We start from the raw sequence: 15,871 nt of genomic DNA, 5'->3' as shown, positions 1-15,871 counted from the left end.
ATTTTGGGTATGTGGGAAATTACTACTAAAAAAAGTCTTTAAGCCACTGAGAATATTTATGTACAAGATAAGCCTCATCAAGTTAGGCTTCATCTGCATTTAACTGACAAAATGGTATTTAGTATGATTTCAAATCCTTCAAGTTACTATAACATAATTACTTCTTGATTCAAATTTGGGATGCACAGGACACAACTAAATGCACTAAAAATCTGTTCAAAATAAAAAAGGAGACATATGGAATATTTTGGAACATGTTTGCAGCTTATATTCACCAGACTTGAAGCACAACAAATAATGGCATTAGAGCAACTTACACCCTGGTCATAACAGCCATAATATCATAAAGGTTTTTAAGATAATTTTCTACAAAATATTCTATACAGAGCACAAAGCAAAAAGCAATGTAGGCTGTAGTTTCAGAATGTAGTATTATACAATCTCATTTCTTGCTCCAGGACAACAACTTCATCTCTTGAATTTCTCAAAACTCAGATGTCAAAACTAGACACAGGAAGACATCGGTAATCACAGTGCTGCAGCGAGAAACATGAGATGTAGGAAAGAGCTAGTAAGGATTTTGCAATTATCAGCCTCATGATGTAGTAAAAGAACATTAAAACTAAATAAACCTGAGGATGCCTTACTAAAGTAACACTGAAGGTAAAAGAAGGAGCAGATATTTCTGGAAAGAGGAAACCACAATACTGGAGTGGCTGGAAAATAAATGGTACAGTAAGCTTACAGAACTGTACCTATATATCTCAATAAAAACACAGTTAAGAGACTACTTGATTAGTGTGCATATCTACTTATGCTTTGGAAGTGAGGGGTACAGCCCTATCCCAAAAGGGAACAGTAGGATCCCCCAAAGGCAACTGTCATCACCTCTCTGTAAACCAGTTCTCCCACTCTGAGGAATGGTACAAGCTTTACAGCTGCAATTCATAAAACAAAAACTCATCCAGGAGATGGAGGCAAAGAAGGACAAAGACTTAAAACCAAGTTTATACTCATATTTCAACCTAACATATCTTTTCTGTTAAGGAAATATCTAAGACAAAGAAATCAAGAGGTTTTATATTAAATTTATCTCCTGATTTTTAGAGGTTGAGGCCGTAATTCTCATTTATCCAGACAGGAAAGCAGTAGTATAAAACCAAAAATAATATAAATGCTAAAACTTCTGAAGACACAGCTCCTGAACAACTCATGACCTGCTGAATATAAGCAACGTATTGGAGAATGGTAATGTTACTTGCAACATCATCAGTGAGGGCTTGGCAGAATTGCTGCTTTCTGCTCTTAAAAGCTAAGATTTTATTTGCACACTTCAAAATTCCATAATAAATTTTTATCCGCAACAGAAATGTCATTGGGCAATTGTTACCACAATGCATAAGAATCTTAAAAATAAGGGAAATTTAAATTTCACTCAAGACTGTCCATTACTATTCAGTTCCTAGAAGAGCTGTAGCCCCTTATGCAGATTTTAGGTTTGATATATTTCAACCAGTACAGCAAGAAACAGAACAAGAGATAACATCTAAAGCATATCTTATGAAAAGAATATGGAATTAAAAACAAATTCAAGAGACATTTCAAATAAGTGCCAAAAGGGATAATATATTGCCCTTAGACTTGAAGCCAAATCCTGTTTCTGAGTGCTTCAAGAGCAGTTCTGAATGCCCTTTTCTCCACAAGTACTTATTGATTTCATTCTAACTTAGGTAATCAGCTTAATAAGACTGGTTAAAGATTAAAGCACTCCAAGTCACAGAGTGCACGAGTTTCTGCCAGGCTCCAATGCTGTGCAACTTGAACCCTACTACATAACAACAGATTTAATCAACTCATTAGTACAGTGACCAAAATAATTAAAATACCACTAAACAACTAAGTTGGATTTTTTAACTTTTCTTTTTAGAAAAAAATTACCTCTACACAAAAGATCCTAAGATCTAGTCCACATAAGTTCATCTTCTCCGGAAAATGCTGAAAAACATTCAAATATGGAATGTGTCCTTCAACAACAAACCTGCATTAAAAAAATGAAGACCAAATCAAAATAATATATAGGACGACAAATTCATATGTTTATTATAAAATTAATGTACAAATCAACTTCTGATTTGAAATAACATCAGTATTATGCTGCCTAAGCAATTCAGCCTGAAGTTACACACCCTGAAATGCTCCACAGAACAAAAACCAGTTCAATCATTTAACAGGCTTTTAAGTTCAAGCTCAGATGTGACTGACAAATGATAACGTTATGGCAGTAAGCATACAATCAACAAGTTTACATGGAGTTTGTTCTGCACATTCTTCAATTACTGCATTTTTGGAACTGCTTTAAGCCTCCTTTGAATGGCATGGAATTTTTCTTTTTGTTTCAAAATTCTAAAGCTTTAAGTAAATTTTACTTTTAAAATACACACTTTCTGCTGGAGGAGCTTGAATCAGATAACGTGACAGGGAAGAAAATCACAGAATAATGAGCAGATACACAGAACTGAAACCACATTGATTACATTTCTATGATGATACTTTTCAAAAAAGTATTACTGAGGTATGAATAGAAATTGTTTTGTATACTAATAAATAAAAATAGTTTAATTTTTATTTGCACACAAATAATGCATCTTTGTTGTTAAAAACTGATTTTGGTAAGTGGTTGACAGTATTATTTGATATTTTTCTTGAATATATATATATACATACACACAAACACACAGATAATATATATAAAAGATGAAACTTAACAGATACCAATAAAAAACCACCACCACCCCAAACCCCTGTTCTTATCCAGCATCTTAACAGACACCCACAAAAGGACAAGCAAGCACTGAACAAGCACAGGCCTTCACAAGGCAACACACTCATACCACACTAAGGCACACTGGTAGTCTCCCATAGACCTAAGACAGAAATGCCTTCCTGTCTCCTCTCCTCCAAACCAATCTTGTTAAAAGAGTACATTAAACCTGAGTAAGTTAACATTACAACAGAAAAGACTCTGTTAGTTAAATAATACTAGGACTGAAAACAATTTTCTCCCTGCTGATAGTGTTATCCGCACAGGACCTCTCTGATCTTGCTACACAGATTAGCCTTGGTCCACAAACATTACATGTCCCTTCTGAGCCTACAGCAATTCACAAGCTCACCTGCTATCTCCTAGTTCCATGCCCTCATCACTATTTGTTCCATGTTATGTAGCGTGTATCTATTGAAGTTGACTAAAATTCTATTTAAAAGCAGAGTTTACAGTTATAGTCTACTTTTTTTAAAGCAGTCTTATCTGAATTTTCAGTTTAATTGAAAAAAAATGAGTTAAATCCAGGATAAAAATAAAAAGTTCATTTCATGTTGAAAGCTCTGTCTCAGAATAATTTATAAGGATTTCTGAAAAATAACAGAAATATGAAAAATCATATTGCCCAATAGTTTTTGTTCCAAAGCTCTGCTTATTAGCCTCTTAAATGAAGAAGCAACAGGTGGTACACAATCCTTACTAATCAAATTGCGTAATGATCATTTTGCTAATAAAATTTCAGTAGCTTTCCTCAGTCAGCAGAAACAGCATTTCCCCACCCCGAGTGGAGATGTACACTGGGCTCTCGTGAGGTTGCTCTCCAATCCCAGCCCCGGCGCTGGTCCTCGCCGCCCCACCTGATCTGCTGAGCAGCCGGCACATCAGTTCCTTAGCTCGTTTTAGTCATTCACTAAACTGAGGAACATAAGCTTGAGGTATGGTTTCACAAAGTTGATTGAGCCAAACTAAAAGCTCAACATAACTAGCAGGACCTCCCTCCTTGTGATCCGGTCATGACCTGCTGTTGCTCATCTCTTCCCCAAATGTAACTCACAACAGCAGCAGAAAAACCACCTGTTACCCTATTGCCAGCATGGGTTTCTTTCATCATCTAACAAACTGTGAGGAGGCTCACAGATGGCTCTACAAGTGAAAGAGTTGGCAGAAGGAAAGGGCAGGAGAAGAGAAAAAAGGGAAGCAGGACCTTCCCCTTTCAGCAACACTGATGCATTACTGGCTCAGCTGATGATAAGCTTTGGCTGACACACGTTAAGGCACAATCACACCATTAGCTGTCAGATCTGAAGGCCTGGAACCAATATGCTAGGAGCAGCAAACCCCTGAGCCAGCACAGCAGCAGATGGAAGAGGACAATCAAGACCTTGTTTCGGGTGTGGTGTAGTGGTGATGCAGCCAAACCACCCTCATAGCTTGCTGCCTCAGAAATGGGAAATCCCACCCTCCCTTCAGTCCACTGCCGCACACTCCTCCCTGCTGACAAAAGCACTTGTGTGACTTCTCAGAGGATCAGATGGAAACTAGACTCTTCCAGGCTTTCACTCCAACCAGACGGACCTCCAGACTCAAATGACTGCAGGAACATTACTGCCAGCACAAGGCAGAAAGGCAAGCACATTAACCCGCACTAAAATGTCCACTGAAACTTTCTTTTACAAAATTAATCTTCTATAGATCTACCTCTTTCAACTAATAAACCATAAACTGGATGAATGCTAGTACCATGGCAAGAGAAAAGAACAGGAATGTTTACGCAAGACCACAGCAACAAAAACTTTGAGAAGCTTAAACTGATGCTGGAACCACATCCTTACACTGCAAGAGACAAGAAGCGTCCACCAAGACATCTTTTTCTTAAAAAAAAAAAAAAGAAGTTTTTGCTAACTTGGCTGTACCAAGTCAAAGCACTGCAACTGTTTAAAAAATAGTATCTTTTCTAGCCTGAAATTATTGTCTCCAGAAAAAAAGAACGCCCTTTTCTCTCAGGTTAAAAGTTGTTTTTACACTCTAAAAATACAGCACAAATACCCTGTTATGAATACAATGTGCTTATGGTTCAAGTTTTAACACTTAATCCAAAAGTCCAGATTTGGAATAGCACTTCAGAACAGTTTCTTCTGTCTGCTGTTCCTCCAAACCTTTCATTTAACAGACAGATGGTCAAAACCCCTGTAAGACTATGTTCTATCACGGACGTGCTTGAAAACTTGACTGGCAGATACAGTACACAGTCCATGTTCTTTTAATTACAGCAGCAGCATACATTAATAAGGCCCAAGTATGAAAAAAATCCTAGGTCCTCAGCATGCTAAAAGGATGTGATGCCCCTGTTAAAGCCACAAACTGATTATAAGTTTAGTCTTGCCAACACAAGTAAGTATAACCTCATTTGAACCGCATGATTTCTCAGAATCTCCAAAGTCTAGCTTCTTGAAATTGGGTTTTTCCAAAAACCAACTACTTTATTATTTAGATGAATAATATACATCATATGGAATATTGTAAGACTATTCACAATGGAAAAGGATTTAATGTGTTGCATAGACTTGAGTCGAACGCTGTTAAAAGTGTTATTTTTAAACCAAAACGTTCCTGTCAGAGGAGGTAATTGTAGTGTTTTTCTGCTAAGTGTGTCAAGTAGCAAAGAGGAGTATATTTTTGGTGTTGTAAATCCTTTAAAAGCTGGCAGATTGCCCAATCATAATGCCTAAGCATGTATCACAAGGGAGGAGTGGTAGTCAGCTGACTTCAGGGTACAGAGAAAACCAAACTGAGGAAAAAACAAGGCAGAACTTTAAACAGAACTCTAATTCAGCTGGTTTAAATAAAATGATTTGCCTACAAAGACTTAAAAGGTAATGCTGAATACTTAAGGCTTTCTCTGCATAGTTTTCATCTTCAGTCTGTCGTTATTTTGATCTGTGTATCTTAGTGCATGCAAAAATGTGAACATTGTCTGATTTCTTAAATATTCAGAAGTTAGAAAACAAGTATTTTATGGTAGTTCATGCAATTTAAAATTCTTTCTCCTTCTTCATCAAACTTGTTGGAAGGCAAAGACCTTAAGGGTAGGGAGGGAAGCATGATAACGTAATTACAGTCTTATATAACTATCGTATTATGGTAAAACTTAGCAATACAAATAACATTCTTTTAAACCTCACTTTCTGTACTTAATCCAGTTCGTATGTTTACTGTATTTAAAGTTACTGAACTATTATGATTTACACAGTCTTACACACATAAATTGTGTAAATTGTATCTAATTAAATTATATCTTCTCATTCAAATCATCTTATTTAAATTTCCAATTACTAGTTTCAGATTATACCTTTCTGTGTTATATTTGCTACTTGATTTTTTACATCTTTTTTCAGCTTTTTTACTACTTTCACATTTTCTCTATACCCTTTCAAATAAGTGTGCTCATCTCTTAAGGATGTTAGTCCAAAGGATAGTCTCCAGGTTGCAAATAATTTTCCAGGATCTTTTCCGCAGTCTCCAACTTTTAAAGTGCCAAATACAATAACTTCCCATTCATATGCAAACAAAGCAATCTATCTTTCCTCTTGACACAGCTGTTGTTTGGTTGGGTTTTCTTCCAACCAAACCATTGTACTAAGACAAGAACATGTGAGGATGTCTTTGCCTGGTATGAGCCAACAGTGCTTCAAGAAACAGTTTCCAAGATACAATAACCAAAGAATATATATTTAATTAATAATTTTTCTCTCCAAACAGGATGGAGTAGCTAATAATTCTGTAGTGTGAACCAGTTGCTCTGTCCCAGAAATTTTAATTTACTACTTAGATTTTTGCCATATACAAACATTATCAGACAGGTTTTACATTATTATTTGCTAATCATTCACAAAAATACAGAGTACGTTATGGTAGTTCTGACTCGTACAGAATTTCCTAAGGAAGACCATAGCTATTAAAAATCTTGTTATTGAGCACTACTTTTGAGTTCTATTTCTTAATCTACTCAATAAATACTTCTGTATTGCAGAGTGCTAGTTTGAATTCTGAATATTATGGCATTTTACTGAAAATTTTACAAGCATCTTTTATGCAATAGCACATCCAGTTATGCAAATATGCAATGGCTTGCGCAATTCTGATCAATGAAAGCAACAGCCACCCGTAAAGTAAAATCAAAGGGTTACATTGTTTTGCATAGAAATTGATTATCTAGTAGTAACAACTCTACTTGAAGACATTACAAACCTCCCCTTTCTGAAAGTACTTGCAAAAAAAGCATCCTTGACTACCCACCCTTCTTGGAAAGCTTGTACAAAGCTGGAAAAGTGCAGGTGGAAGCTGGCACGCCAGGGGAGAACAGCCATGATGGAACATCAGGCTCTGGGGGAAAAGCCCCTTGCATTTATCATTCTTTCAGCAGTTCCATCAGTTATAAGCACCACAGGTGGGGGATGATGTACCCATTGCCTTGCCTTTTAACTCACAGGGTATATAGTTGAAAAATAAAAATGAGAGCACTGTATTTTTAATCAGTTTTTCCTTTATTTTGTCTGAGTTTTCAATTTGATTTGCCAATGTATTTACTTGAGTATTTCTACTCCTCACATTTTGGCCAAGGAATGTTTTTTCACCATCTGTTTAGAAATACCCAATATTTCAACAGTTGTTTAAAAAAAGTAAAAGAATACAAAAGGTCTTCCAAGGAAAATCTAGGAATTCCTGAACTTATTTGAGCCTGATTTAAAACATTTATTGCCAACAAGAAGAGTTGATGAATTATTTTTCATTCCTGAAGTAAATAAGGAAAGTGTTCATGGCCTTGTTGCAGTGGAGAGAAGGGAACTGCATTGTCAGCACTAGCCTGACAGTCTCCTTTTAGCATCAAACCCTATTATTAGAACAATTTATTTCTACTATACTAAAAGGTATTATTCTGAACTCCCATAATTATAGATACAAAGATATAAAGACCAAATGAACTTCCTGTATTAATTTCTGTGCCCAACTCCATTGCATGAAGTTACTTTGCTCCTTTTCAGATCACTGTATACTGCTGGTATTGTTTGTATGAGGACACTGATGTAAGTCCTGGAGAATGTTTACTCATTTAATTCTGACATGCTGACAACAGCAAATATCACGGAAGTGTGGCCATACACACCTCCAGAAAAACTTAAGAAATTTTGAAGGAGAAGAATAAAATGCTTCTTTAACTTCAAAACCTTCTTCCTTACAGGTCTCTGAAATTCATTGCAATCAACAGAGAATGCTCTCCAACAGTAGCTGCACAAATGCTTATGACAAAGGAAAGATAAAACAACTAAAGAGAACTTCTCACTATTACTGAGCGAATTAGTAAGAGGACAATAGTACAGATCTAATTTTTAAAAATTATTTATAAAAGCAACAATTCTTCACTAGAAACTATTCATACCTTAAGAGCTCAGACAATGTAATTGGTTCTCTCAACCAGAGTAATGCCATGTAACAAAATGAAAGGGTCATTGGCATCGTCATCCTCAGTTTCTCCTTTTGGTTCTTCATTAAATACAAGCTGCCATCTACTGATCCAGAGTACACAGAGGTGCTCTCTTGGGTTTATGTTAAAAACAGAAAAGAAAACAGCAATTTATATAATAGACACATGAACCACGGTGTACAAAAAACAAGATAAAGGAACATACAAGGAGCCTTTTTCAGCACCTGGTAACATTTTGAAATAATTACTTTGAGTTTTTTTCTTGTTTGTGTACTTTTCTACAAAACAGTTTAACCCTAATTTATTCATCTACCACAATATGCGATGAGAACCTGTTTCATATAGTACTATTGCACTTGACCAGGACATTAGCTGCTATACATATAACTGACAGTACTTATGAGCTGGAAATACTGTTTTCCATTTGAGAGAGGAGGGAACTGTGAGGAAACAAGGGAAAATTTAATGTATTTAAATCAATGACTCATAGTTGGGGATTAAAACAGTTTTAAACTTCAACACAAGCAGGACTTTAATGAAAAAGTCATTTACTTTGCAGAAATTTTACTGATGTTAAAAGTTTGCCCTAATTCCATCTGGCCTATAATCTCTAACTGTGGAAACACAGATATTCTTTTAAAAAATGTATATAAATTCAAAGAAACAACTTTAGAATAAGAATGTAGGAAATGGTAAAGATGGTGGAAAAAAACCCCAAATAAATACACATCCAAATGTCCCTAGTTCCTTACCGAGATGAATCACTAAAAACAAAGAGAAAATTTAATTTAGTAGAGTAATTTATGGATTTGGAGCTTTTTCAGCAGTGAAACCTCAGAGTTCAGGAAAGAGGACCAAAAAAAGAAAATAAAAAGCCTGTAAGCCTCTCTTCCCTACATCATGACCCAGCCAGGATGAAGGAAAATGCATTTAAAGCACACCAGCACCGAATGTCAGCATTGACTCTGCAGAGACTTCTCTCACTGCATTTCCCCACAAACTGTTCACCTGTTTAGACAGGAATGGCGAGAGCTGGATCCACAGCTCCCCAGCTGGGAGCTGCAGGGCCACGGCAAACAGCCGGCTGAAAACAGTTTGAACCTTCCGAGAGCCTGGAGGCTCCGCGGGCAGGCGACAGCCACACCTGCGAGGTGGCAGGGTCAGCGGGACAGGTCCAGCACAGGGCCCGCAGGACGGGGACACTGCACACAGCGCTTCCAGGGCCGGGCTGCGATGCCACCTACCGGCCCCGGAGCCGGCGCTGCGGGCACGGCACAGCCCCGGCACAGGGTCTCTGAAATTCACTGCCATCAACAGAGAACGCCCTCCAACAGCAGCACAGGCTCAGCCCGCCGGCCCGAGATCCTGCGCAGAGCGGGGCATCCCATCACGCACAGGTGCGCCAGGGAACACAGGGAACATCAGTTCAATCCCCAGAGTCAACTGCTTCACCTTTCACATGGATACTTGTGCTTAAAGGCAGCTTCGTGACTGAAGCTTCGTTGTTAATTTCACATTTAACTCAATTTAAAATAATCCTCATTACATTTGTGGCCTTAATGATGGCACACAATTTCCTTTTATTTCTTCCAGCTTATGCAAGGCATGACAACACAGAGTTACATGCAGCTAATAATTTAAGAGTTTTATAGGCTTCTCTAGCAATATCTCAGTGCTATACTCACTGGAATTTGCTATTAACTCTACACAAAAATAACAAAAAAAAATATTTGCCGTCTGGACAAGCCTCTTAGAGAAAGAAGGGTGTTGAAGTTTACAGCCTGTAGCAGTAACAGCTCAGCAAAAACAACACCAAAAAAAAATTTATGAATCTTCACAAGAGTTTACAATAGACTAGAAGACACTATTACACATGTTAAATTTCAATAGACAAAACTATTTCTATTTGTCTGATTTCACCAACATTTGCTTTTACTATCACTGAACTCTTAACTAATTTCAAGTGATTTTAGTGAAATTGATGACTACTGGAGGCTGAACTCAACCTCTGAAACAACCAACCAAGACAATAAATTATGGCCTACTTAGGACTACCTAGCTGTTCTAAAACTCTAAGGAACAGACCTATGAAAGGCACAAGTACCAAGGAAGAATGAGTTCCTCTAGACATCAAAAAGGAGAAGAAAATTCAAGGGAACACTTTCACTAGAAATACTTCACTCAATTCTTTCCTTTTTGTATTACATTTGTATAACACCCAAGATCCTACATGCACGAACATACAGTGACTCTTTACCTGAAAATGTTGTCATTTTAATATTGTAAGGATGAAAGCTTCCAGCATAATATTCACAAAAATTTGCATCACCATTTTTATACCTTTCCCCCCCCCTCCCTAATTCTGTCTGGAGTTTTAAACATGCATTTATTTTTCTAAATTGCTGCTGATCAAATTTCTCATTCTATTACCACTTCCGGACCTTATAAAACAAAGGGAAAAGCTTGAAAAAACAAGATTGCATTCTTCTGAGGGTAGACAGGCAATATCACAGAACAACAGAAACATGACATAAGGAGGATAGTACGCAACAAGGGAGTAAGAAACGCTGAGACAGATAAAGAAGGAAAAATCAAGCAAAGAATAAAGCAAGAAAGAAAACCATCATAAGTTTAAAACACAAGCAAAAGCTTTCAAATGTGCCTTGAAATGCATTTCCGGTATCAGGTATTGCAGCATTGTCTGGCATTACACTTGCCCAGCAGAACCTAACACTCCAATTTTCTATACATTTAATTAAAAACTTCAGCATTCTGTAAATATTTTCCAGCTGCTGTTGTGAGCAGAAAAGAGAAACTGACAGAACGCTAAAATACGATTTTTCATAGAAGAGGTCATTGGGAAAGCAGTAAAAAGACTGTGAAGAAAAAAGATACAGAAGTACCAAAGTAATGTAAAGAAAAAAATTTAAAAGCTCAATATATCTATGGGATTAAAAAAAAATACACTGCCCTAAAGAACAAACTCATGTTTTTTAACACCAAAGTCATGACAGCCAGCTCTGTTATTGGTTAAATAAGTGCTTATTCTTCAAAGCTGCTGTGCTTGTGAACATATAGCTTTGCAGATGTAACAGCAATTTTTTCCCACTCCAAACAGGAGGCATGGAGCAAACTTGCTATAAATCAGAACTTCCTCCTGCATTTCCCATTGTATTTCCAGGTCCTGTTCAACTTTCATCTCCTTGGGTGGGGGTTGGGGGAGGAAGTCTTCTATTTCTGGTAGAATATAAAGTAGTAGTGTCAAACAAGACTGAAAACTTTATACCTTCCAATAGTTCCTCCAATTCACTGTACACAAATACACTTTATATTTATTTCTATTTAAAAACTACAGAAAAACTGGTTTTCAGATAGTTCAGTTCACCGTTCCTACCTGAGACCTTGGTCACTGATGAGGCAAAGCTGCAGTCGGTCTGCAGATCCCCCTCACTTTCAGACAGAGACAGCAAGTGCAGAAGGCTGGGTCTCTCTGGATCACTGTCCACATCAGTACTGCTCTCACATACCTGGGTTTTGTAAATAAATGCTTGTATTAGCTATTCTTAGTTACTGTTTTGATTGTAACAAACAACATAAAGCACGACAGATGCAGAATTTACAGTAAAAGTTAAAACCCAAACTGTTCACATTTTTACTCTATGAATCACCAAAAAGTGAAAAAGAAAGAAAGAAGTAGTATTTTTAAAGGATTTCTCAAGATTAAAAAACGTTTATTGACTACATTTTAATCTGCTACAATGACCAGAAAGTTGGCAATACACAGAATCAAAGCTTGATCAAATGAGTAACTTCAAGAGAGCAGGCGGGAAAAGGATGGTAGCTGATTTTTACACTGTGATTTCTATTTACTGATTATCTATGTCAAGACAAAGCAGTATTTTCAAATAAGCAGTTTCAAATACTCACAGAAATATTCATCTCTTGAAATAGGTAAAAAAAACCCAAAACCCAATAAAATGGACATGTGCAAGCCTATTTATGTGACTTCCTTAATACTGAAGTGACATTACCAGCGAGAAAGGTAGCCTAAACAAAGATTTCTGTCCTTGCTTTAAAAAAGATACCAAACATCTCGTGGGATTTGAGCTTTCACTTACTGACAATGCTTTCACAGTTTCCCCAGCTGGTCTCTTGCAATATGCCTGTTTGCTCTTCTGAAGGTAACACCTCCAAAAATTGCACAGAATTTCATCCTGATAAACACAAATGGATGGTAATTAGTACAATGTTTACAAGATCATTGATTTCTAACTCAGGAATCTGAATAATATTCCATCTCTAATTTTATTAACTGTGATTTATAAAATATGTTTTAAAATTACCAGATAAACAAATTTTGATTTCATATGCTCAACGTTTCTAAACGGGGAGTTGCATGATTCACTTTAAAAATTAAAATCTTTTAAAATACCTCCTTCTGTAAAACACACACAGGGAGTGTACAACTCACACTGTCATCTACATACCTTCATTTGTGGACATACTCCTAATGCTTCTAAAGCTTCTGCTTGTTTCTTGAGTACCAGCTGAAAGCCTTCACAAATATACCACTCACAGCCTCCATCTAAGGGAAAAAAAGGGGGACTAAGTTTGTTTGTACTGTTTGGGGGTTCTTTAACCTTATCCACACTTATCTCCATATCTCTAATAATTTCAGATCCTAGTGCATAAACCAGCTACAGAATACTCTATTAACTTCCATTTATTCACAGCCTTAAACAAGAAGAAAAGTTACTTAACAAGAACTTCATGCATTTCCTAAGAATAATATAATTCATTATAATGTCTAGTGTGGCATTTGCAATTGAGTGGAGCATTGTTAAATTACTAGTTTAAAAATAACTGAGAACCTGCCATTAAAAATATGAAATATGAACATTTCTTTCCCACCCCTGACACAGAAAGCTGGAACATTACAGTGGTGAGTCAGGCAAAAAACAACCAATACCACCATCATGTGCTTCACCGTTCTCTCACACAGAACCACACACATTTAAATAAAAGACTATCCCAAGCTCCTAGCAAATCCTAGCACAACATACATTTCACAGGGAGTGGGCCTGCTCCAAACTATTCACTATTTCTTCAGGCTGCGTTACATTTACTTTTCACCCTTAGCTCTCTAAAGTTACTACTAACCTTTTCTACAGGCTTTTGGCTTTATAAAGTTTCTCTGCATTTCTCAACTCCCTTTTCATTCCTTCCACACATGTTCTTCACTATTTTTGTTCCGAAACACACCTTGCATCTCACCATCTTAGAAGCTATCTGCCCAAAGCTTCTGCCCTGCTTTCATGATGCTGGCCTTAACTGCTAACCAGTGAACTAACAGACACAGCTTACTCCTATAAATTCATGGAATACAGTGTAACATGACTGCACTCACAGAAGGGACTGTGTGAAGATAGGATTTCTTTCTTAAGAAGCCTGGACATTGGCTAATGACCTTCCCAACAGGAGAAATTAAAAGCATGGTACACGGCCCAGACTTTAGAAGCAATACAAGATAAGGAAAACTGGAGGGGTCCTTCTCACACCTCCCTTCACTTCCACACAATTGTTTTTTTCAAAGGAATGTAGCAATCCACTGCCTCTGCAGCAGAGCTAAAGCACATCAGTACATCAGAGACAAAGATAACCCCTTGCTTTATTTGGCATATTAATGCAGTTTTGCTTTCTGAAAGTGGCCACAATAGTAAGAGATGCATCCAGCCATCACAGAATACACACACAGCTCTTGAAGCAACTTTACCACTACATCCTTATGGCATAGATCCTCATACATAATGACCACTATTCTTCTGAATATTCATGAAATTAGAAGTAAAAAAGTGACTCTGGATGAAAGATGCAGTATTGGTTCAGCTATTGGAACTGCATGAAACCTCTTCTGTGCAGTTTGTGACAAGTTTGCAGGGCCAAGTGCCTGTAACACAAGCCAGACTGACACTAAGAGCTGGACCACCATCACATCTCACTTGCAAACAACTTCTCTGGTTTTGTGATAGCCATGACAGGGAAGGAACAAAGGATCACCACATCTGAATGCATGCCACCAGTAGCTTCAGTGAATATTTGCTTCCACAAATCGAAGTAGTAGTAAGTAACTCATAGTTCTACTTAATCAAAAAAACCCCACCACTGGGCTCACAGAGGTCACCTGTGGCTTAGGAGGTCACAAAATGTGATCTCTTAAGGTTGTGACAGCATCAGGGAGGTGCATTTTGTTCCCACTCCTGCAGTCTTTCCTAGCTATTCACTTTTGGTCTCCATCAAAGACGTAACAGCCTAGGCGAACCCTGGCTGAGCAGCCACTCTTTTGCAAAACACAGATAGAAACTCATACATACCATTTTTTTCCTGCTTTCTCAAACTTTTGGAGATTGTTTGGATTCTTGAATTAGTAATAAAATCAGTGTTTACAACTTCTCTAGTTCTCTGCAAAACAGGAATATATCTTAGCAAGAAAAAGAACCAGACCTAACTTGCACAGATTGCCCTACCATAAAACATAATGGAGGAACTTACTCGAATTTCCTCAACTAAAGGGAGATGGGACATTCTGAACTTTTCACTCAGGAATTTCAAAAACAGATAATTACAATCATGGACATACAGGTGACGTGCATCAGGGTTTGCCCACACTGGGACTGCACAAAACATGGCAACACCCAGGCAATGCTTTTAAGGCATCTAGAGAGCACACTAACACCACAGCTACAGCAACACAGCAGGCTAAGATGGCTCATTCTACATTTTGTAATTTCAAGGAACATTAGTTTTAAACAGTGTCAAGTAAAGCATGAAAAACGAAGAATAAAAATATTGCACTCAGTGCCAAGGAGAAAAGTCTGTAATTTTCTTAATATAAAGTCAAGAAGCAATCGGAAGAAACCTTTTCCAAGGCAGTAACTCATCTTTTTACCTCAGTAACGTTGTGGCAAGATCTACAATAAAATCTGCCTCCATCAGTGAGACCCCAGTTCACTTCTGAACACTGGGCACAGCGCTCATTAAAATCTCTCTGAAAGGAAGAAACAACAGTAGACTTTCACAATTTTTCAGGTAAAACAAATGGCACTATTACTAGGCTGCTGCACAGCTTCTGAGATTATTTACAGAGGAGAGTATTTACACCCTTTGTGTTAGCCCTGGTTGGTAACAAGTGATCATGGCATGTGCCATCGGCCACAGGAAACTCCAAACACGTATTTGTAGCTGGCAAGCGTTAGAACAAGGGGAATAGTGATCCACGCCTCACACGCACGTGGCGTGGCTTTTAAAAAAGCCACCCATCAGAAATGAAAGAGGAGACAAAAACTGGAGCGGGAGGCGAAAGGAAAAATAAATGTCTAGAACTGCAAAAAAACCACAAGCGGTGGGAGAAAGCCCGCACGAGACGGTGCTTCCCGGAGAAACCGGAGTGGGAAAGAGAAGAGGGAAACTGACAAATTAAAACAAAGTGGTTTCCAGAAACGCCCACGTGCGTGCTGAGGACGGGCAGCTCCGCCGGGCCCGGCTGGGGGGCGGCCGGCGACACATCCCCG

General features: G+C 37.7%; 1 protein-coding gene across 4 annotated transcripts in view; it reads right to left on the bottom strand.

Annotated features, from left to right (window-relative positions):
- Positions 1-15,865, bottom strand: part of TAF1B (TATA-box binding protein associated factor, RNA polymerase I subunit B) — a 52,896-nt gene extending 37,031 nt beyond the window's left edge. For all 4 annotated transcript variants that reach the window (XR_001865423.1, XR_001865422.1, XM_017744979.1 and 1 more), the window contains exons 1-7: positions 15,250-15,865; positions 14,675-14,762; positions 12,791-12,888; positions 12,422-12,517; positions 11,698-11,830; positions 8,259-8,415; positions 1,939-2,038 (exon numbers count right to left, since the gene is read on the bottom strand). Coding sequence is in view for 2 of the 4 variants with exons in the window: in XM_017744979.1 (XP_017600468.1) it covers positions 1,939-2,038; positions 8,259-8,415; positions 11,698-11,830; positions 12,422-12,517; positions 12,791-12,796 (492 nt within the window). In the remaining 2 variants the exon portion in view is untranslated. The remainder of the gene's footprint in view (positions 1-1,938; positions 2,039-8,258; positions 8,416-11,697; positions 11,831-12,421; positions 12,518-12,790; positions 12,889-14,674; positions 14,763-15,249) is intronic.
- Between the last annotated feature and the right edge of the window lie 6 nt (positions 15,866-15,871).

The sequence above is a fragment of the Corvus brachyrhynchos genome, unplaced genomic scaffold, assembly GCF_000691975.1.
Source record: "Corvus brachyrhynchos isolate BGI_N302 unplaced genomic scaffold, ASM69197v1 scaffold116, whole genome shotgun sequence".
Classification (NCBI taxonomy): Eukaryota; Metazoa; Chordata; class Aves; order Passeriformes; family Corvidae; genus Corvus; species Corvus brachyrhynchos.
This window is presented reverse-complemented; position numbering and strand designations above follow the sequence as displayed.